At 36.2% G+C, this 23251-nt stretch overlaps 1 protein-coding gene across 1 annotated transcript in view; it reads left to right on the top strand.

The window, feature by feature from the left end:
• The window catches only part of ADGRV1 (adhesion G protein-coupled receptor V1), a 637421-nt gene that overhangs the window by 101142 nt on the left and 513028 nt on the right, over positions 1–23251 (top strand). The window contains exons 23-26 of the mRNA XM_077139161.1: positions 9428–9608; positions 10854–11056; positions 18384–18513; positions 21885–21965. Coding sequence (XP_076995276.1) covers positions 9428–9608; positions 10854–11056; positions 18384–18513; positions 21885–21965 — 595 coding nt within the window. The remainder of the gene's footprint in view (positions 1–9427; positions 9609–10853; positions 11057–18383; positions 18514–21884; positions 21966–23251) is intronic.

Raw genomic sequence — 23251 nt, 5'->3', positions numbered from 1 at the left:
GCCTCTCCAATTCTCCCAGCCGGCCCGGGAAGGGGGAAGGGAGTAACTCCGGCCGCTTGCCACCCCGCCCGGTAAGGCCCGCGCGCCTCGGCGATCTCACCCGAGCTGCTTCTCTCAGCCAGCCAGCCGTTCCAGGATGGGGTACGCTGTCTTTTTTATCTCTGTTGTGGCTTTGGGCGCTTTCTGTATCGTTTCTACTCCCCTAGTAAGTGTCCTGGAGAAGAAACTAAGATCCGCGCGTCTTACTAAGCCGCCATCTTCCAGGAAGTCCCAAAGCCAAAGATTTTGAGTACTATGTATAACTAGTTTTATCTATTCTGTAATTCCCATATAATAAATAGGGTAAAATTTGAGGATATATTATTGTGTTTTTTTAATTTGATATTCCTGATTCAATGGAAAACCATGAATTCATAATGAGTTAATAATAAAAATCCTTATAATTATAATCTCATTTTGCTTGCTTTAAATTTTGAGGAATGAGGTAATTTTTCTGTGTTTTGAATGTACAAGTGATCTCTAGATTCATCAAAAACTTTTCATGAACCAACATCTCATTTTTCATTAGATGCTCTTGAATTAAATGACACTTCCTATAAGTAGAATTGTGATAAGACTCCTCTTATGTCACAATTTTCTAAATACTTTTAGTCTTTTTACAGTTTAGAAAATTGTAAATTTCTAAATACATCCTTCAGTTCGAGTGTTTATAAGAGCATAATTTTTTGCATTTAAAAAATTAGGTTCCTGATAAAGATTTTCCTGGTCTGTGGTAAAATGAGGAAAATTGGAAAAACTAATAAGTTTTCATAAAGCTAAAATTATTCAATTTATAGAACTATATTTTATTCTTATGCTTTGTTGTGCTCACTTTTTTGGGGAGTTAAAGTGACCTTTCTTTTATAAAATAATGTGGTAGTAAATGGCAACACTCTTACTTGGCAAAATTGACTTGGTCCTCCTCAATTTTTCTCATGAAAAATTTACCAACTATGATATGAAAAATATAACAGGGAACCATTGTTTTATAAAGTAGATACATGTATATTTTGGAAGAGGTAAGAGTTAAATTTGGGAAGACAGTTAGATATAAATACTCCAGCCAGGATTTATTTAAAATATTTTCCTCCATCATTTAAAACTCTAAAAAGAATAATTGAGGGCACATGGGTGGTTCGGTGGTAGAATGTTCCCCTTCCATGTGGGAGACCTGGGTTCAATTCCCAGATCATGTACCTAAAAAAAAAAAAAAAAGATTAATAATAATAATAATAATAATAATAATAATAATAATAATAATAATAATTGACCTTTAAAACAAAAAGGATAGGTCAAGTCTACTTAAAATTTAGGCCTAAGAGTCACCCCCAATAGAGCCTCTTTTGTTGCTCAGATGTGGCCTCTCTCTCCAGCCAACACAACAAACAATCTCACCACCCTCCCCCTGTCTACGTGGGACATGACTCCCAGGGGTGTGGACCTTCCTGGCAACGTGAGACAGAAATCCTGGAATGAGCTGAGACTCAGCATCAAGGGATTGAGAAAACCTTTTCGACCAAAAGGGCAAAGAGTGAAATCAAACAAAGTGTCAATGGCTGAGAGATTCCAAACAGAGTTGAGAAGTTATCCTGGAGGTTATCCTTACGCATCAAGTAGATATCATCTTGTTATTCAAGATGTAATGGAGAGGCTGGAGGGAACTGCCTGAAAATGTAGAGCTGTGTTCCAGTAGCCATGTTTCTTGATGATGATTGCATAATGATAAAGCTTTCACAATGTGACCATGTGATTGTGAAAACCTTGTGTCTGATGCTCCTTTTATCTACCTTGTCAACAGATGAGTAGAAGATATGGAATAAGAATAAATAATAGGGGGAACAAATGTTAAAATAAAATAATTTAAAAAATGACAGCTGTAGTAACAAAATGACAGCTGTTGTCCACCTTGACTTTTGATACTTTTCTCAACATTTAGAAAATATGTATTCTTTTCAAATGTACATGAAACATTTACCAAATTAGCTCATATATTGGACATTAACAAATATCAATAAAGTCAAAAGGATTGACACCAAACAAATGTATGGAATTAAGATAGAAGTCAATACAAGAAAGATATTTGGATAATCTCCAAATATTTAAAAATTAAACAACATAGTTCTAAATGGGCCAAAAAATCACAAGGGAAATCAGAAAATATTTTACACTTTACTGAAATTATAAGATATATAAAAGTTGTGGGATGGAGTTAGGCAATGCTTAAGTATTAAGAATCTGGAAAACGAAGGCTAAATTAAATCCAAAGAAACTAGAAAGAAGAAAATAGTAAAGATAAGTACTGAAATCAACAAAATAGAATGGTGAAGAATCAGAGGAAATTAATGAAACTGAAAGCTGGTCCTTTGAAAAGATAAAAATTTTAAAACTCTAGCTATGTTGATCCAGAAAAAAAGACAATTATTCATATCAGGAATAAAAGAAAGGCCATTATTACAGTAACCCAATGACATTAAGGATTATAAGGAAATACTATAAACAACTTTATGCTAAAAATTTTGACAACTTTGAGGAAATGGGCAAGTTCCTTGAGAGATACAAATTACCAAAAGTGACTCGAAAAGAAAAAAATATAACACTCAGTATATTAATGAGCAAAAGATTTGAACACTTAGAGAGATAATGAAGAAAAAGAGAAAATGAAATGAGCAACATCATTCATCATGGAAAATCCAAATTAAGAACACAATCGGGTACTGCTACATACCACTCTGGCTGTAATTAAAAATATTGAGAATACCAATGCAGCCCAATTCAAAATTGATTCCCCCTTTTTGTTCTACATAGCCTCCATTCCTATATACATTCTCTGGGTTTTTGGCTCTTTTTTTTTTTTTTTTTTTTACTTTTTTTAATGATTTTTTGTTTAAACATAACAACATACAAACACAAACATTCTTGCCATGTGATAATTCCATTCTTGGTATATAAACAATAACTCACAATATCATCACATAGTTGTATATTCATCACCATGATCACCTCTCGGAACATTTGCATCAATCCAGAAAAAGAAATAAAAGGAAAAAAGAAAAAATTTGTACATACCATACCCCTACTCCTACCCCTCACTGACCACTAGCATTTCAATCTACTAAATTTATTTTAACATTTGTTCCCTCTAGTATTTATTTATTTTTAATCCATATGTTTTACTCATCTGTCCACAAGGTAGATAAAAGGAGCATCAGATACAAGGTTTGCATAATCACACAGTTACCTTGTGAAAGCTATGTCATTATACAATCATCTTCAAGAAACATGGCTACTGGAACACAGCTCTGTATTTTCAGGCAGTTCCCTCCAGCCTCTCCATTACACCTTAACTAGAAAGGTATATCTATATAATGCATAAGAATAACCTCCTGGATAACCTCTCGACTCTATTTGGAATCTCTCAGCCATTGATACCTTATTCTGTCTCATTTCACTTTTCCCCCTTTTGGTCGAGAAGGTTTTCTCAATCCCTTGATGCTGAGTCCCAGCTCATTCTAGGATTTCTGTCCATGTTGCTAGGAAGTCATGTCCCATGTAGAGAGGGGGAGGGCAGTGAGTTTGCTTGTCATGTTGGCTGAGAGAGAGAAGCCACATCTGAGCAACAAAAGAGGTTCTCTGGGGGTGACTCTTAGGCCTAATTTTAAGTAGATTTAGCCTATCGTTTGCAGGGTTACGTCTCATATGAACAAACCCCAAGACTGAGGGCTCAGCCTATTGCTTTGTTTGTCCCCACTGCTTGTAAGAATATCAGGAATTCTCCACTTGGGGAAGTTGAATTTCTCCTTTTCTAACCATCCCCCCAAGGGAACCTTGCAAATTCTTTTGTATTCACTGTTCAAATCACTCTCGGATTTATCGGGGCATCACTCTGGACAATGGGGTATTTTTTTTTAATTGAAAAAATTTTGAGATAATTATAGATTCGCATGCAGTTTTAAGAAATAATACAGAAAGATCCCTTGTATACTTTATTCAGTTTCCCCAGTGTAAACCTTTTATAAAACTATAGTATAATACCACAACCAAGTTATTAATATCGACAGAATTCATCAATTTTATTCAGATGTCCCCAGTTTTACTTGTACTCATTTTTGTGCACGTGTGTATTCAGTCCTGTACAGTTTTGCCACTTGTTCTTGTAACTGTTGAGATATTGAACTATCTACCACATGGATCTCTTATGTTCTTTCATGACCATGCCAGGCACCCTCCCAATCTCTAACCCCTGGCCACCACTCATCTGTCCTCCATTTCTAACTTTTTTTCATTTCAAGAAGGTCATATAATGGAATTGATACTATATATGACATTCTGAGGTTGGCTTTTTTTGCTCAGCATAATTCCCTAGACGGTCATACAAATTGTTGCGCTTATCAACAGTGCAGTCATTTTCGTTGTTGGGTATTATACTATGGTACGTATGTTTAACCATTCACCTGATGGTCATGTTGGCTAATTCCAGATTTTAGCTATTACACATAAAGCTGCTATGAACACTTCTGTAATTTTTTTTGTGTGTGAGGACATATGTTTTCATTTCTCTGGGCTAAATGTTCAGGAGTGTAATTGCTGGGTCATGTGGTAGTTGCATGTTTAGTTTTTAAAGAAAATGCCAAGCTTTTTTCCTATGTGGCTGTATTTATGAGAGTGATCCATTTTCTCCCCATTTTTGCCAGCATTTGGTATTGTCAGGTTTTTTTTTTAACATGGATAGACACCGGTGTTGTCACTTTTTTACTTGCCATTCTGAGATATGCATAGTGATTTCTCATTGTGGCTTTAAAAAAAACGTATTTCTATTGAAAAATCTTAACCTACAAACAACCCATATGTGGTGTACCATCAGTAGCTCACAGTATCATCACATAGTTGTATAGTCATTGCCATGATCATTTTTTAGAACATTTGTATCACTCCAGAAAAAGAAGTAAAAAGAAAAAAACTCATACATACCATAACTCTTACCCCCCCTCTCATTCGCAACTAGTATTTCCATCTACCCACTTTATTTTAAACTTTGTCTCCCCTATTATATATTTGTTTATTTTTCATCCATAGTTTTTACTCGTCTGTCCATACCCTAGATAAAAGGAGCATCAGACGCAACGTTTTCACAATCACACAGTCACATGTAAAAGTTATATCGTTATACAATTGTCTTCAAGAATCAAGGCTGCAGGAATACAGCTCAGTAGTTTCAGATATTTCCCTCCAGCTACTCCAATGCACCATAAACTAAAAAAGGATGTCTATATAATGCATATGAATTACTTCCAGAATTACCTTTCGACTGTTTGAAATCTCGCAGCCACTAAAACTTTATTTTGTCTCATTTTTCTCTTCCCCCTTTTGGTCAAGAAGACTTTCTCAATCCCTTGATGTTGGATTCTGGCTCATCCTGGGAGTTCTGTCTCACATTGCCAGGGAGATTTGCACCCCTGGAGCCATGTCCCATGTATGTGGGAGGGCAGTAAGTTCACTTGCTGTGTCGGCTTTCTCTGGGGTTTTCTAATATGAATTAGTAAAAACTTGCCTTTTGTTCTTTTTTGGGTAAGCCTTTTTCCCCTGGTTATTTTTGTTTTGTATTTGTCCTCCTAGAATTGGTAGGGGACAATTCACATCCCTGTGCAGGGTACCTACCTCAGGTAGGATCATTACAGAACTCTCAACAAATCATGGCCAACCTCATCAGACATGGTAGTAGGAAGGGCTCCTTTTGCTAATAAGTCAGGCTCAGTGAACTTAAAGAGTCTGTTGCTTTTGATGAATTATCCCTAAAACTCCATCAGTGCTAACTTAGTTGCAGATAGTGGAAATTATTTTGAGCAAAAAGGGATTTAATACAGATATTGGAAGCCTATAAAATAATTAGAAGAATAGGCTCTGGACTGGGCCTGCAGAAGTAATTCTCAGAACAATATTGCAGAATTGTCCCCCTAGGGATTCTGTTGTCTGTCTGCTATAGTCAGAAAGCTGGAGAATCAGGGAGTCACCATTGCAGTTATCTTCAGGATAACTTTAATTCCTTTAGCTACTCTCTAGGGGTCAGGAAGCCTCTGCCAGACTCTTCCTACAAGAATGTACCATTTGCCATGGATCAGGAAGTCACCATTGCTGCCTTTAATCCTAGAGTTCTAAAGCTCTATCATGCCTACTTTGGAGATCCTACATAGTACTTCTTACCAACACACGTTTGTATCAACACAAACTACAGTAATGTGGCCTCCGCTTTGCTACAGGGAGTGCATCTAACCAAATGCACTTAAATCACATCTGCAAATCTAGCTGTGGCCTCCGCTTTGCTACAGGGAGTGCATCTAACCAAATGCACTTAAATCACATCTGCAAATCTAGCTGCAAGGGAGTCTAGAAATTGTGTATGTGTGTGTGTGTATGACAGAGAGAAAGAGGGGGAGAAAGAGAGAGAAAAAATCAGAGAGTGTTTTCTTTAATTTGCAGTATAGGAAAGTAAATATATTTTCAAATTTTAGTTTTGACTCATTAGTTATGAAATTGATTTAGTGAGTTATGACCCAGATTTAAAAAAAAATTCAGAGAATTAAGAAAACAGAATATATAGTGTAGAGTAGAGGTAAGTATTGTTTTGGGTACTGAATCGCCATGCCATATACATTTACTGTGGATCACAGTCAAAAAGTTTAAACACCACTGAATTAAGAGGTAGGTGAATTGGATATCGAGCACTAATCAACTATGTCCATTCAACTACTATGATACTAAGACCATATTGGGTATCTCCTTTATCTCTCACCTTCTCCCAATTTTCTATTTTATATCTCGATAGGATCTTCAGTTTTGAACTCTCATTCCACTAAAACTAATGATTATTTTGATTAATTTGTTGTTTTGTTGTTTTAACACTGAAAGCATTAAAGATATCTATTGCTTCATTTTAATGTGTGTCTTGATGTTACTTTGCATGCCAAAATTTGTCAGTTTACTTTCTAGGGACAAGTTATTGTATATCTTCAAATTACTTATTGTTCCCTTTAGTTAAAAAACAGTGACATTGAGAAAATCTTCTCGACCAAAAGGCTGAAGAGAGAAATGGGACAAAATAAAGTGTCAGTGGCTGAGAGATTTCAGAGTCAAGAGGTTATCCTGGAGGTTATTCTTACGCATTTTATAGATATCCCTTTTTTAATTTAAGGTGTATTAGAGAGACTAGAGGGAAGTACCTGAAACTGTAGAGCTGAGTTCCAGTAGCCATGTTTCTTGAAGATGAATGTATAATGATACAGCTTTCACAATGTGACTGTGTGATTGTAAAAACTTTGTGTCTGATGCTCCTTTTATCTATGATATTGACAGATGAGTAAAAAATATGGATTGCAAATAAATAAATAATAGGGGGAACAAGTGTTAAAATAAATTGAGTAGATTGAGAAAAAAAACAAAGAAAAAACAGTGACATAGTGGGTAGTTCAGTGGAAGAATTCTCACCTACCATGTAGGCGACCTGGGCTCGATTCCCGGCCCATACACTTCCCTAAAAACAAACAAACAAGCAAAGAAAGAAAGAAAAAACAAACAAAAATTCAACAAATGGTGCTGCAATAATGGAATACTCACATGGAAAAAGAATGAAATATGACCCCGGCATACAACATAGAAAAAAAAAAAAAAAAGGGATGTAATTTGGGTATTTGGTGTCATTTTCATAGTTCCCCTCTGGACATATTGGCCATACCATATATTCCTTTCTTAATTAAAAAATAAGAAAAATGAACATTAAAACAAATTTAGGTTCTATCTTGGACCTACTGATCAAAATCTCTAGAAAAAACATGTTTTTTTTTTTTAAATGAGTTCTCCAGGTGCTTTTGACCAAACAGCCAACCAGTAGTTTTAGAAACTGCATTCTGATTTAGAGCTTGTTTTTAGACTTTCTGGGAAAAACCAGGAAGTCACCCTTCAGTCCTCCACACCTACCTCTCATTCCCCATACTTAGTGGGGCATCAGGCTGTGGCTTCCGTCTCCAGAGCGAATCTTGAATCTATCCACTTATCTTCATTCCTGATGTCACTCTACTAGTTCAGAATCTGATTATTTCTTGTCGTTCGTCTCCTAGTTCAGATCCTTGCACCCTGTCTTGTTTTAGCCACTTCATTTACATTCTGTCACAATACTTATTCTAAAACATTCTCATTTGGTCATGCCTGTGCTTATGATTTTTCAATTTCTCTACTCCCTGTAGAATGATGTCCAGGTTTTTTATGAAAGCATAAAAGGTGCCTATGATCTGACTCCTGATTAGCCATCCAGCCTTGTATCTCACGCCAACCTTAGTGGTCTAGTTGAAGTTTCCTGTGTGCCATATTCTTTCATGCCTGTGTGCCTTTGCCAGTGTTGTTTCTTTTGATCGGAATCTCTTCTCCCTTCTGTTATTATTTGTAACTGCAGTTAGTCAATTAAGACTCAAATCAAGCATGTCTATTGTAAAAGCTTTCCCAGGAACAGTTGATTATTTCTCCCTCAGTTTACTTTGCTCCTAACTTTATTACATTTTTTTTTTTTGTATTTTAAGTGACTTTCTGTAGATCTGTCTCCTCCAATAGATTGTGAGCCACCTAGGGACTGGGGCCATATCTAACTCTGGCACACTATAGTTGTCCAAGCAAGTTTGATCAATTTAAAGGAAGGAGAATTGCCTTTTCTCTTCAAATTTTGACTTAAATTTTGTAGAGCCTGACTGGGTTTTCCTATTTTCTTTCTTAACATTTCTGGACATATTGCTATACTAGACTTCTAAGGCTCATTGTGAATCTATGTTCAAAAATACTGTTAGTGAGGGTGAGCAGCGGTGGCTCAGTGGCAGAGTTCTCACCTGCTGTGCTGGAGACCCGGGTTCAATTCCCTGAGCCTGCCCTTGCCAAAAAAAAAAAAAGTACTACTACTGAGTATGCCAGGCTTTCCTTAGGCAGGCGCTGAACACATATGCATTACCCTTTTTTACTACCTTACCTTACTACCTGTCAGAGAGCATGCAATTCCTTAATTCAGACCTCTGTATCTTCAGGTTGGTAATACTAGTGTGTTTTCTATAAAGACTATATACTATTTTAGTGATATATCAGTATGTCATATATGGTATTAATGGGTGACTAGAATATTTTTAGACAGAAAATGTCACTCTTCAGCACCCATTATCGTTTAAATAATTAATCTTCTCAGATTTACCCTCCTTTCTATATATACATAGAGTTTGAATGTTTCCGTTTGTGTAGAAATAAGTCATGCTAAAGAGTAACATCCATTAAATGTAATTTAATTTACTATTTTGTTTTCTTCTCGTATGTAATTTCTCCATACCATTCATTGCTTAATGCCTCTGGATTTTTACATTAATAGGTCCTGAATATATATGTTCTTGATGATGATATTCCTGAGCTTAATGAGTATTTCCGTGTGACACTGGTTTCTGCCATTTCTGGAGATGGGAAACTAGGTTCAACTCCCACCAGTGATGCAAGTATAGACCCTGAAAAGGAAACGACAGATATTACCATCAAAGCTAGTGATCATCCATATGGTAATCAGACTCATCTGCAAACATAACCCTCTTTTCTCTGCGTGGACTTGGTCTTGATTAGAATTTCTTAAGGGACACCTCAAAAGCTTGAATGCTTTCAGGCCCTCTAAGTTTTAAGCTCCTTAGCATCAACATTGCCATTTTGAGAGACATTGTTTACAAAAAAATATATAAATCAATTATGTGAATGTAAATGATATGATATTTAGAAAAGTTTATGCAGGATCACTTAAAATGAAAGAAACCTGTTTACTATTCTGGCTATCATAATCTGAAAAAACTTTTCAAGAATCCTTTTGGTATGTTACCTAAATAATTGTAATACTTTTAAATGTATATTTTATTAAACTTCAAAAAGTGGAGTTTTCACTATTTATATTCGTATGTTTTTGTCTTAGACTGAAAAATGGTGGTTATTTTATTGGGGGAATTGTCATAGAGATGTGTCCTAATAAACTGAGAATGTTTTCCGTATTGAAAAGTAATATTTCTGATTTGGAACCAAAGCAAAAAGTACATCTGTTAAAAGGACTGGGTAGAAAACCTGTGAAACTCTTCAAGTCTGGTTTTCATAGTTAATTTTTTTAAAAGTGTTGCAAATCCTTTAGGGTACAGTTATCATGTTCTCCTGTAAATTTGAGGTTGAATTGTAGAGAGTTAAATATGAGTAAATGGGCGGGCCGCGGTGGCTCAGCGGGCAAGAGTGCTTGCCTGCTATGCCGGAGGACCCCGGTTCGATTCCCGGCCCCAGCCCATGTAAAAAACAAACAAACAAACAAAATATAATAAAAACAAGAAAATGTTTAAAGATGTTTCCCTTTCTTCCTCCCTTCCTTCCTTCCATCCTTCCTTCCTTCTCTCTGTCTTTCCTTCCCTTCCTCCCTCTCTCTTTAAAAAAAAAAAAAAAAAAAAATATGAGTAAATGTTTTGTTAATATACATTTTAAATTCCATAACTCTTCTTTTTGTATTGCTTCTATGAATAAAAAGCTTTCCTTGGAAAATTAATAATTTAGTTTTAATTTCTAGGAAAATCAATCGTTTTTAACAGTCTTATGACTTACAAACACATTTCATCCTAAAAAAGGATGTCAATCAAACTTTTGCTGAAATGTCTTCTAAAGGAAGGTCCTCAAGATTTTAGCTTGGTGATCAAAATAATTGTACAAGATTGTTTCAAATGAGTAAGGCATTCTTCAACAGATCGGTGCGGACAGAGTGACCTGTCTTTCTTTGATTCTGCCAGGCTTGCTGCAGTTCTCCACAGGACTGCCTCCCCAGCCTGAGGACACAATGACCCTGCCTGCCAGCAGTGCCCCACACGTCACCGTGCAGGAGGAAGATGGGGAAGTCAAGTTACTGATTGTCCGTGCACAGGGACTGCTGGGGAGGGTTATGGTGGAATTTAGAACCATTTCATTCACAGCATTCAGTCCCGAGGACTATCAGGTAAACTGCTTACTCCTTTTGAGCTTGTATTTGCACTTGTAAAACAGAAATAATACCTCCCATGGAAGATGGGAAGGGATCTGCACAGTACCTGTCACAAAATTGATAAGATGGCTTTCCAACATTTTTACTTCATTTAATAAATTAAGGTGCTTCATAGCGTTAAAGCCTGACACTTAAATAGCTTTGTAGAAATAGTGATTTCTTGTGTATCTTATATTTGTCTTAAATGTCATTTGTATTTTTATTATATTGCCATATATTATAAAATATAAATTTTGATACAATATATTGAAAATTATATATCTCATGTGTTTTAAATGTTCCCGCCTACATCCATCAAACAAAACCAACTTTACAAAGAAATTATATTTCCCTGTTTTTTTAGTTTTTTTTTTTTTAAATTTCAAGTAAGAAGCAGTGTGACAGCAGCAAAAAAGCCTGGGATTTGGAACTAGATAGACTTGGATTTTAACTGTTCCTCTAAATGTGTGGCTTTGGGAAACTCATTTAATCTTTTCTAACTTAAGTTTCCTTATTTGTAAAGAAAGACAATACATAGTGTCCGTGATACACATATAGTAGTACTTTGTTTGTAATTCTAGAATTATTTCATTGGATACAATATTCTAGACAGAATTAATCACTTCTGTCTTGAACTAAACATGTATCTTTTATAGCAATCATTATTCTATTTTAATTATCTTATTATACAATTGACACTCCTTCTAGAATGTTCTTCATGGGTGCCAAGATTTGACTTGGTTGATTTTTAATACCAGTCATCTAAAATAGTTCCAGGAACATGCTGTGTGATTGCTGAATATTAAAAAGTGATTGACATTGAGTGATAAGGTGAACCAGTACGTGAGTTCTCCTCAATTTAGCTCTAAGATCATTAATTAATTGCTTTACAAGAAGTGTAGTTGCCCATAAAAGTTAACACTAGAAAAATTTAAATAACCTCAAATTTATCTTATAACTAGAGAAGAAAATTATTTATATAAGAGGTAACAGAAGGAAAGAGGTCCTTAAAACTTTGATTTTGAATGCTATTTTTTTCTTCATTTTTTATTGTAGAAAACAACACATGTATACATATATATAAAAGCAATGTATTTCAAAGCATGCCACAAAAAATAGTTATAGAACAGATTTCAGCATTTGGTATGGGTTACAGTTCCACAATTTCAGGTTTTTCCTTCTAGCTTCTCCAAGACACTGGAGACTAAAATATCAGTATAGTGATTCAGCAGTCATACTCATTTTTAAGTTCTGTCTTCTGCTATAACTCCACCTTCTTTTTTGATTTTTCTCTCAATCTTGAGGGGTATTCTATTTGAACTCTCTCAGCCACTGATGCTTTATTTTTTATAATTCTTCCCCGCCCCCCTTTTGGTCAGGAAGGCATTGTTGATGCTACAGTGCTAGGGCCAGGCTACTTTGAAATAGGTCATGCACGAACTTATGTTTTTGTGTTAATTGGTGGGATGTATGGCTCTATACAACCCCTTTCAATCATGTTTACCTTCAATATGGCAGTGTTATTTATAGATCCACTAATGAATTGCCTTCATTTCTATCTATTCCCTTTCATTTAAGTTCAATCTCATTAGCTAACCGTTTACCCATTTCTAGCTTCTGTGTATCTCTAGTTCCCCTATATTTTCTATTATAAGCCTCTGAATGTACCTTTACCAACGTCATAGAAGTCAAATCATACATTATCTTTCCTTTTGTGTCTAGCTTATTTCACTATGTCCTCAAGGTTCATCCATGTTATCATATGCTTCAAGATATCATTTCATTTTACTGCTTTGTAATTTTCCATTGTATGTATATACCACATATTGTTTATCCACTTGTCTGTTGATGGGCACTTGGATTGTTTCTATCTTTTGGCAAGTGTGAATGATGCTGCTATGAACTTGAGTGTGAAAACATCTGTTTGTGTCACTGCTTTTAGCTCTTCTGGGTATATACCGGGTAGTGGTATTGCTGGGTCATAGGACAAACTCAGTGTTTAATTTTCAAAGGAACTGCCAAACTGTCTTCCACAGTGGCTATACTATTGTACATTCTCACCAGCATTGCACAAGTGTCCCAATTTCTCCATATCCTCTTCACCATTGTATTACATTGATTGATTTTCTTGTGTTGAACTACCCTTGCATTCCTGGTATAAACCTCACTTGGTTGTGGTGTGTAATCCTTTTAATATGTTATTGGATTCAATTTGCTAGTATTTGGTTGAGAATTTTTGCATGTATATTCGTTCGGGAGATTGACCTGTAGTTTTCTTTTCTTATAGCATTTTTACCCAGTGTTCTAATTTGCTAGCGGCCAGAGTGCAATAAACCAGAAATGGAATGGTTTTTAAAAGGGGGAATTTAATAAGTTGCTAATTTACAGTTCTAAGGCTGAGAAAATGTCCCAATTAAAGCAAGTCTATAAAAAATGCCTAAAATTAAAGCACCAGCATGGGGTTACCTTCACTCAAGAAAGGCTGATGAAATTCAGGGTTTCTCTCTCAAATGGAAAGGCACATGGTGAACGATGTCTTCTAGCTTCCCCTCCAGGCCTCTTGCTTCATGAATCTCCCCCAGGGGCTTTATCTCCAAAGGTCGCTGGGTAGTGGACTCTGCAGTTCTTGTGTTTCTGCTGCTCTCATCATTCTCAAGCTTTCTCCAAAATGCTTTCTCTTTTAAAGGATACCAGTAAAGATATCAAGACCCATGTGGAATGGGTGGAGTCATATCTCCCTCCATTCAAAAGCTAATACCCAAAATTGGTTGTGTCACATCCCTGTGGAGGTAATCTAATCAAGTTTCTAACACACAGTACTGAATAGATTTTAAAAGAAATAGCTGCTGTCACAAGATTGGGTTAGGATTAAAGCATGGCTTTTCCAGGGTCCATAAATCCTTTCAAACCAGCACACCTGGTTTTGGTAATAGAGTAAAATTAGCTTCATAAAATGAGTTAGGTAGTGTTCTTTTTTCCTCAATTTTTTGAAAGAGTTTGATTAGGATCAGTGTTAGTTCTTCTTGGAATGTTTGATGAAATTTCCCTGTGATGTCATCTGGCCCTAGGCTTTTCTTTGTAGAAAGATTTTTGATGACTGATTGAATCTCTTTACTTTTGATTATTTTTCTGAGCTCACCTATTTCTTCCTGAGTCAGTGTAGACTGTGTGCTCCTAGGAATTTGTCTATTTCATCTAAGTTGTCTAGTTTGTTGGTATATACTTTTTCATCATATCCTCTTATGACATTTTTTTTTTATTATTTCTTCAGGGTCTGCGGTAATGATCCCCTTCTCCTTTCTGGTTTTGTTTATTTGCATCCTCTCTCTCTTTTTTTTTTGTCAGTGTAGCTAGGTGTCATCGATTTTTTTGATTTTCTTAAAGAACAACTTTTGGTTTTATTGATTCTTTCTATTGTTCTTTTGTTCTCCAATTCACTTAATTCTCTTTAATCTTTGTTATTTCTCATCTTCTATTTGCTTTGGGGTTACTGTGCTATTCTTTCCCTAGTTCCTCTAGGTGAGCAGTTAAGTCCTCAATTTTTGTTCTTTTTTTTAATATAGGTATTTAGGGCAATAAATTTCTCTCTCAGCACTGCTTTTGCTGCCTTGCATAAGTTTTGATATGCCACATTCTCATTTTTGTTTGTTTCCAGATAGTTACTGGTTTCTCTAGCAATTTCTTCTTTGACCCACTGATTGTTTAAGAGACTTTATTTTATCTCCATATATTTGTGAAAGTTCTGGTTCTTTGGTGGTTTTTTATTTCCAGCTTCATTCCATTGTGATCAGAGAAAGTGCTTTGCATAATTTCACTCTTTTTAATTTTATAGAGACCTGTTTTGTGCCCCAGCATGAGATCTATCCTGGAGAACATTCCATGAGCACTAGAGAAGAATGTAGATTCTGGTATTTTGGGGTATAATGATCTATATATGTCTGTTAGGTCTAGTTCATTTAACAAATTAAATTCTCTATTTTCTGTTGATCCTCCTCTCATTGTTCTATCTATAGAGGAGAGTGGTGTATTGAAGTCTCAATATAATTTCTGAAACGTCTGTTGCTCCCTTCAGTTTTGCCAGTGTTTGCCTCATGTGCTTTGGAGCCACTTGATTGGGAGCATAAACATTTATGATTGCTATTTCCTCTTGGTGAATTATGCATTTTATTAATATGTAGTGTCCTTCATTGTCTCTTCATTCTTTAGGTTTAAAGTCTATTTTGTCTGATATTAGTATAGCTACTACTGTGGTTACAGCTTGCATGGAACATCTTTTTCCATCCTTTCATTTTCAATTTATCTATATCTTTGGGTCTAAGATGAGTCTCTTGTAAGCAGCGCATAGATGGATCATATTCCTTAATCCATTCTGCCAATCTTTATCATTTAATTGGTGAGTTTAGTCCATTAACATTCAAATTATTACGGTAAAGGCATTTCTTGAATTTACCATCTTATCCTTTGGATTTTATTTGTCAGATCTATATATTCTTTTTCCTCTTTCTGTTTTTGTCCTTTAAGTTACACTTACTGGTAATCTTCAATTCTATGCCTTCCTCCAGACATCTCTCTCTTGTCTTTTTTCTTTTAGCAGGCAGAACTTCCTTTAGATTTCTTGTAGAGCTGGTCTCTTGTTGACAAATTCTCTCAGCCTTTGTCTGTCGGTTAAAATTTTTACTCTCTTCCTCAGTTTTGAAGGATATTTTGGCTGGATACAGAATTCTTGGCTGTAAGTCTTTCTCTTTCAGCATTTTAAATATATCATACCACTGCCTTCTTGCCTCCAAAAGTGCCTGTTGAGTAGTCTGAATTCAGTTTTATGTGGTTTCCCTTATATGCAGTAGATCACTTTTCTCTTGCCACTTTCAGGATTTTCTGCTTGTCTTCTACATTTGACAGACTTATTAGTATGTGTCTTGGAGTAGTAGGCCTATTTGGATTTCTTCTCTTTGCAGTTCTTTGGGCTTCTTTGATTTACATATTTATTTCTTTTCTAAGTGTTAGGAAGTTTTTCTCCATTATCTCCTCAACTAATCTTCCTAGTCATTCACTCTTCTCTTTTCCCTCTGGGACACCGATGATTCTTATATTTGTGTGCTTCCGTCATTTCCCTGAGATCCAATCCAAAATTTTACATCTTTTTTGACATTTCTAATTTTGCACATTCAAAATCAGTTGTCCTGTCCTTTGGTTCGCTTATTCTTTCTTCTGTGTCTTCAAATCCACTGTTGTTTATCTCTAGTGTATTTCTAATTTAGTCTACAGTATTAGTATTTAGTATCTAATTTAGTCAACAGTATTATCATCACTGTAATATCTGCTATTTTTCTATTTATTCTTTTACATTCTTCTTTATGCTCTTCTAGTTTCTTCTTGATCTCCTTTATGTCAGTAATCCACCCATCGAATTTATTTAGTAGAGTTGTATGAATATTTTACATTAGTTGTTCCAAAGTCTGTGTCTCTTCCCATGTTTTAAATTGGTCATTAGTTTGGGCTATATCTATCTGCATTTTCATATGGTTTGGGATTTTTGATATTCTGTTGCTTTTGTGGCATTTAATTATCTTGGTGGGGTTACTTTGCAAATTGATTTCCCTCAGTTGTCTAAGGTTTTGCATTTGTGGGTTGGGCATCGGGCAGGGAATGGGGCATGGGATGAAATGGTGCAGTGCAGGACTAGGCATGGGGCAACAGCACTAGCTGGTACCAGGGAGAGTGGGGCACGGGTTGTGGGGGGGCAATGTGGCAGCTGTGGGGGTGGGGTGTGGTCAGGCAGGCTTCAGAGCACAGGGGCAGGGCATGGTGGGGTTACATGGAGTCAAGGTATGGCAGGAAGTGGACAGCAGGGGCTGGGCAGGGGTGAACTGCTTCTGGGATGGGGTGCAGGTGCATGGGGTGGGTGCCCGGGCAGGGCGCAAGTGCGCGCATGTGTGGGGCATGGGATTTGGAGTACAGGACATGGGGTGCAGGTGTGCAAGTGTGTGTGGGACTGAGTAGGGGCTCTGTGATCAGGAGTTATTGGGGCACAGGTACAGGGGGCAGGCGCATGTGCACAAGGTCCAGGGGCTGGGGTATTGGGGTTGGAGGTGGGGTGCAGTTGCGGGGCAAAGTGCACAGGTGTGCGGACATGGGGGGATGCCTGGTCCATGAGGGGAGCAAGGTATGGGCAAGCACATACTCGGTTCACTGGGTGTTCCATCGTGCAGGTGTGTGGGTGTGTGTATGCACAGGTAGGGGTTGTGGGGCACAGATGTGCACATGAGCTTATGCTGGGGGGAATGAGGTGTGGATGGGTTGAAGGTGCCTGGTTTGTAGGTTGGGCATCTCAGGAGGATAGGGTAGGGGTATGGAGCTCGAATGCGTGGGCACTGGGAGCCAGGCGCATGTGGGTTTGACACATTCAAAGAGCATTGCTAGGCTTATTTCCTTCTTCCTATCTCCCTGTCCATGTACTCCTGAGGGCTCTGGGCCTCCGTGTGGAAAGGGGTGTGTTAGGCTCATTGTACTAGCTCAGTGGCCTCCAGTTCTCTGTGTCTCAATTCTTCAACTTTTTCATCCAGAATTTCCCTATGTAGAGGACCCTCTCAGGTCATTTGCACCCTAGAACTGCTGTCCTGGTTATTTTTCAGTCACTTCTCTAGCTGTTCCTTCGAGCAGGGGTGAGCTCGGCCTGTCCTATTCTGCCATCTTCCCAGAAGTCTGTTTTTCTTCTAATATGTGAACTTTTTGTAATACGAATTACCGTTGCAAGTATGGTGAAGGAAAGATAATGCCAAATGGACTGATTTTTGTTATTGCTTGGAGAGATTCTCAGTGTGAATATTTATATTTATATTTATATTTCCCAGTGCTATGAGTCTAATAATTCTAGATATATTTGATCAAGAGAATTCCTTGTGTCTCGTTGAATTAATTCTTTAGGAATTTCTGGATACCATCTATTAGATTTGCCTTGATTACTTCTCTGATGAAGATAGGTAAATAAGAAAAAAAATCTTTCTACTTTATTTAGTTAAAGAATACTTAATTAGCATTTGCACCGAACACCATACATATCCTTATACATTTTTTCAAAATTTTTTACTCTGTTTCATATTTATAATAATTTGGGACATAAGCACATACTCATTCTGCAGACTCATGTCCAGAACTATTACAGTCTAACAGAAAAATCTTTTATTTGTGGGCGGGCCATGGTGGCTCAGCAGGCAAGAATGCTCGCCTGCCATGCCTGAGGACCCGGGTTCGATTCCCGGTGCCTGCCCATGTAAAAAAAAAAAATCTTTTATTTGTATTTCAGAGTGTTGCTGGCACCTTAGAATTTCAACCAGGAGAGAGATATAAATACATCTCCATCAATATTACTGATAATTCTATACCTGAACTGGACAAATCTTTTAAAGTTGAGTTGTTAAACTCAGAGGGAGGAGGTAAGACTGGCTATTCAACAGTATGTATTTGCTTCCCTGACAGCCACAATAATGCCAGTAAATTCACTTAAGGAAATCTGTTCCTTTGAATTAATGAACCTTACTTTTTTTTTTCTCAGAGAATAAATTATTAGTTTTTGGAGAAAGTACTTTGAAAATTAATAATTGCTTACTGTTTTTGGTGGAAAATTTCTGATTGATAATCCTTATCTTTATTTAAAAAGTCCCTTTTCTCTATATAAATGTGATTATTAATTTTATAAATCAGTATTGAGCTCACAGTCTTCTTTGCATATACTTTTGGTGTTTTAGTTAGTTCTGAATTAATATCTCTATATGTTTATCATGTGGCTACCATCTGTTAGTACTGTGGTTTCCTTTTATAACCCAGTGGTCTTTTCGTCAGGTAGATGTGCTTTAAACATGAAATAGTATAATTGTACTGAATGACCAAATTGTAGTTGTCATTCATAATAGGTGCCCTTTAAATCACTTCTCTCCTTTTTCCAAATTTCACACTAGCTCCTTTTGAGCTATCTCTAGGCATAGCATAGGTAAAAAATGACCCCTTTAGATGATATATTATGAAATAATACCTGATCCTCAATACCTGATGGTATATTATGAAATAATACCTGTTATTCAGAGAGGTATAATACCAAAGATTATTTCATGACACAAACTCAACTGAATTGAAGTGAGGCTATTTATAATCTTTATTTAGCTTTCTTAGAGTCAGTCACTATTTATATATATTTCTTACATAAGTATTAAAGCATTCTATTATGAGGTGCTTTTGGAGCCGTTATAGAATACATGTTATATGCACCTTATTACCTCTGTAAGTTTAAGAAATTGAGGGTTGGTATGATGTTCACCAGGACAGAATCTCTATTACAAAATTTGCTATAATTATTGTAGAATTTCATTCTGATGAAAAAAGTTATTAACCATCTATTTTAATTTGCTAAAGCTGCCAGAACGCGATATACCAGAAATGGAATGGTTTTTATAAAGGGAATTTATTCAGTTGCTAGTTTGCAGTTCTAAGGCTATAAAATTGTCCAAACTAAGGCATCCAGGGAAAGAAACTTTGATTCAAGAAAGGCCGATGGGTCCAAAACATTTCTGTCATCTGGGAAGGCACGTGGCTGGCATCTGCTGGGGTCTTTGGCTTCTTGTCTCAAGCAGTTTCTCTGGGGGTGTCTCCTTTCTTCATCTCCAAAGATCTCTGGCTGTGTGGGCTCTAAAGCTTTTTCAAAAATGGCTCCCTCTTAAAGGGCTCCAGTAAGCAACCCCACCTTGAATCAGTGGAGACACATCTTCATGGAAACCACGTAATCTGAATTTACCATTCACAGTTGAGTGGGTCACATCTCTATGAAAACAAAAAATCCCACCCAGCAATACTGAATCAGGATTAAAGAACCTGGCTTTTCTGGGGTACATAATCGTTTTAAACCATCACACCATCCAAAGGGAGAAATTGAGTAGAACAGAAATATTGAAATTTGGGAATTTGGATTAAGCATCGGAAATTTCCCCAAATTTTCCATTCTCATATCCCTAAAGCACAGGCAAAGGAAAAGGCAACCAGTTCAGTGCTTGGGATCAGGGAAATGATTAAATAGTGCCACAGGTTGGCTTAATGCCTAAAACAGTAAAAGTATGCTGGAGGACCTGTCTGGCAGGTAGTATGTGAAAAATACCATTTTTGCTTGTCTTCCAGAAACAAATCCTTATGTATCAAATCATTGTCTTTATGACAGTACTTTCCTTAATATAAAGGTTACTGTAGACATTTGAAAACTTGTACTTTGTATCCTTGATAGCCAAAAATACTTATGTAATAAAAGAAATGTTAATGATCGTTACCTAATATTGGCCAATAAAGGAGAATCAGGTATTCTTCAGAAATTATATTTGTAATTGTAGTGACTTTTTATGTAACTTTTCCTCAAATCTCCAAAATTGTTACTTACTTACTTATTAAGTAGGCATATGTACCTATTTGCAGTAGTAGTAAAGAACCTGATTCCCCCCACCCCCACCCCCACCAATGAGTTGGAACTGGAGGAGAAGGAATCTAGGCATTGGGCTCATTGCTTGAGTCCTCAGGGACTATCACTAGGGACTGCCTAATAAGTGAGATAGCTTGTAGAGGCAAATTTTTTTGAGGGCCAAGGGGCACCCCTTATCCCATGCAGTTTTGTTTGTAAAACTGCCTCTACAGAAGGTAGCTGTTTATGTATAATAGATGCTTTATACTAGCCCAAGGGCACTAGTGTTCAATTTCACCCTCTTTCTCCTGAGTTCTGGATAATATTGGAGCAAAGTCTTGTGACTTGCTATTTCCTGGAATTCTACTTTGTCTCTAAAGTCTGTAAGATGATTGTAGGTTCTAAGAGGTTATGAATTCTCATGTCTGGTATAGTCCAGTTCAGTTGAGGGGTAAAACAGAACAGGGCACATTTTAAACTAGCGTAATGTTCATCAAGGATACTGGTAGAAGTTCATGTGTGAATGTGACATTGCTTCTCTCACTGCCCTTCTTTTCCACTATTACACTGCTGCTGTTTGTGTCTTTGTTTGCAAACATGTGATAAAATAATGGTTGGAGAATAAGATATTGGAAACCAAGATATAACCTCTTTCTCTTTGTTATATTCTTTATCATTTGGCAAGGTACTTTACATTTGTACAGTGTTATTTATTTTCATTATTTTATTTGATGGAACTTCTATAAAAATAGCACCTTTTTAGGTGAGAAACTGACATACCCAGAGGTTTAGTGCCTTACTGAAGGTTTTACAACTGTTATTCTCCCAGGTAGGATGGAAGTATAGTTTTTTTAGACTGCTCATTTAGGACTCTTTCCATCGTCCTAATGGCAAAAGTGTGATGAAGTATGGTAGTAAATATGATGGGTTTGAATGTGTGGATAGAAGGAAATGTTAAATACATTTCCTAATTTTGAATTTGTTGTTGTAACGTGGTCTGGTGACTGACACAGGCATATAGGCCTAAGTGTATGTTTATATATACACAAACAATTATTAAATATGTAAAACAATGTCGATTGCTGCCAATAAGTGAAAATTTAAAAATAAAATGAAATGGGAAGAAATGAGAAATATTGATTACAACCTATAAGGACTAATTTCCTGAAGACATAAATGAGGTTTTAGTAAATTGGTAGTTTGACTAATACTTTTTCCATTTAAATAATGTATTTTCTATGGAAGAACATGTATCATTGGGCAGATATCATTGCACTTTGCTCTTTGCTTGGTATGTTTTAAGAGCTCTCAATTTTCTCATTGTGTCAATGTGTGTTGTGTGGTTGTGTCTCTGTGTGTCTCCTTGTGAAGTGGCTGAACTCTTTAGGGTGGATGGCAGTGGTAGTGGTGATGGGAACATGGAATTCTTCCTTCCAACTGTTCACAGACGTGGTAAGCAGCTGTTCCAAGGCCCTTTATTATAAGCGTTCATTTTACTTTCTCTTTTGAGAGGCAACAAAAGTGACTGTTTCTCAGCACCTGCATAAATTTTATCTCATTTAACCTTCATAGCAACTTTATGAGGTATTATTTACTCCATGCCACCATTACCCAGCTAGAAAGTGATCAGCTTAGAATCAAATCCTTGCCTGCCTCCGAAGCCCAGACTCTCCTCCCCGTGTGAACCTAATGTAGTTTCCTGATTTTAATTATAATGGAAATGAAAAATTATTCATATTCACACTTTGAAATAAGATTGCTTTCATTTTCTAACCTGGTGCAATTCCATTTTTAAAAATAAGAATTATTGAAAAATAATTACTGAAAAACATTTTATATAGCGTTGAATTCTTAAAAAGATATAAATAGAACATTCATATTTTTCATTTGACATGCATCAAGCTTATTTTCTATGCAAAAGGAATTATGAGTTATTATATGTAGCATTTAATAAAGACAAGTGAGAAAAAGAAATTAAGAAGAAAATAAATGTGAAAAATCAGTTGGCAATTAATTCTTTTGAAGTGAATTCATATACAAATATGGTTCAGCTTTTTACTCCCCAAATACTTTACCATATTAAGAGAGAATTCTTTGAATACATATTTCTTACAGGAAAATTCTTTCTCATCCTTTTTTACAAAGTCAGGTTTTATAATCTACTGTCAGAATTTGAACCCAATCCCCTTCATTCCTAACTTGGATGGATGCCTCATACAACCTCTGTCTTTAATTAATCTGTTACTTTGGGGATTGTTTGTTTTTTTGTTTCCATACATTAATGCAACTTAAAAATTAAACGTACTTCTCAGGCAACAAGTAGAGACTTTTTTTTTGGTCCTGGCATCTTTTTTAGTTATGGGATTAGACTATTTGGAGCCAGGAGATAGAAGTAATATCTTAACATGATGATAAAATAAGCCTAAAGCTAATGCACATATGGAAAAATGCACACATTGCTAATGCAATATGAAAGAAACTGTTCATATTGATGAAAATCATAGGGAAGCAACTGCTTTATAAAGGTAAGAGCCATTTTGGCTCGTGCTCTCCTGAGGTCAACAGAAGTCGTGGGAGACCTTTTTTATATACTCTGTATGGAAGAATGTTCTCTTTCATAGAGGAGAAAAAGAAAAACAAGTTTTCCTTATTCATCTCTGAATGCTTCTGCAGCACTTGTATATCAAGTTGGTGCCAAAACAGAAAAAGGTCATAAAAACATGAATATGTGTGGCAAC

This window comes from Tamandua tetradactyla, chromosome 21, assembly GCF_023851605.1.
Source record: "Tamandua tetradactyla isolate mTamTet1 chromosome 21, mTamTet1.pri, whole genome shotgun sequence".
Taxonomy (NCBI): Eukaryota; Metazoa; Chordata; class Mammalia; order Pilosa; family Myrmecophagidae; genus Tamandua; species Tamandua tetradactyla.
Note: the sequence above shows the minus strand (reverse complement) of the source record. Positions and strands in the feature narration are given on the sequence as shown.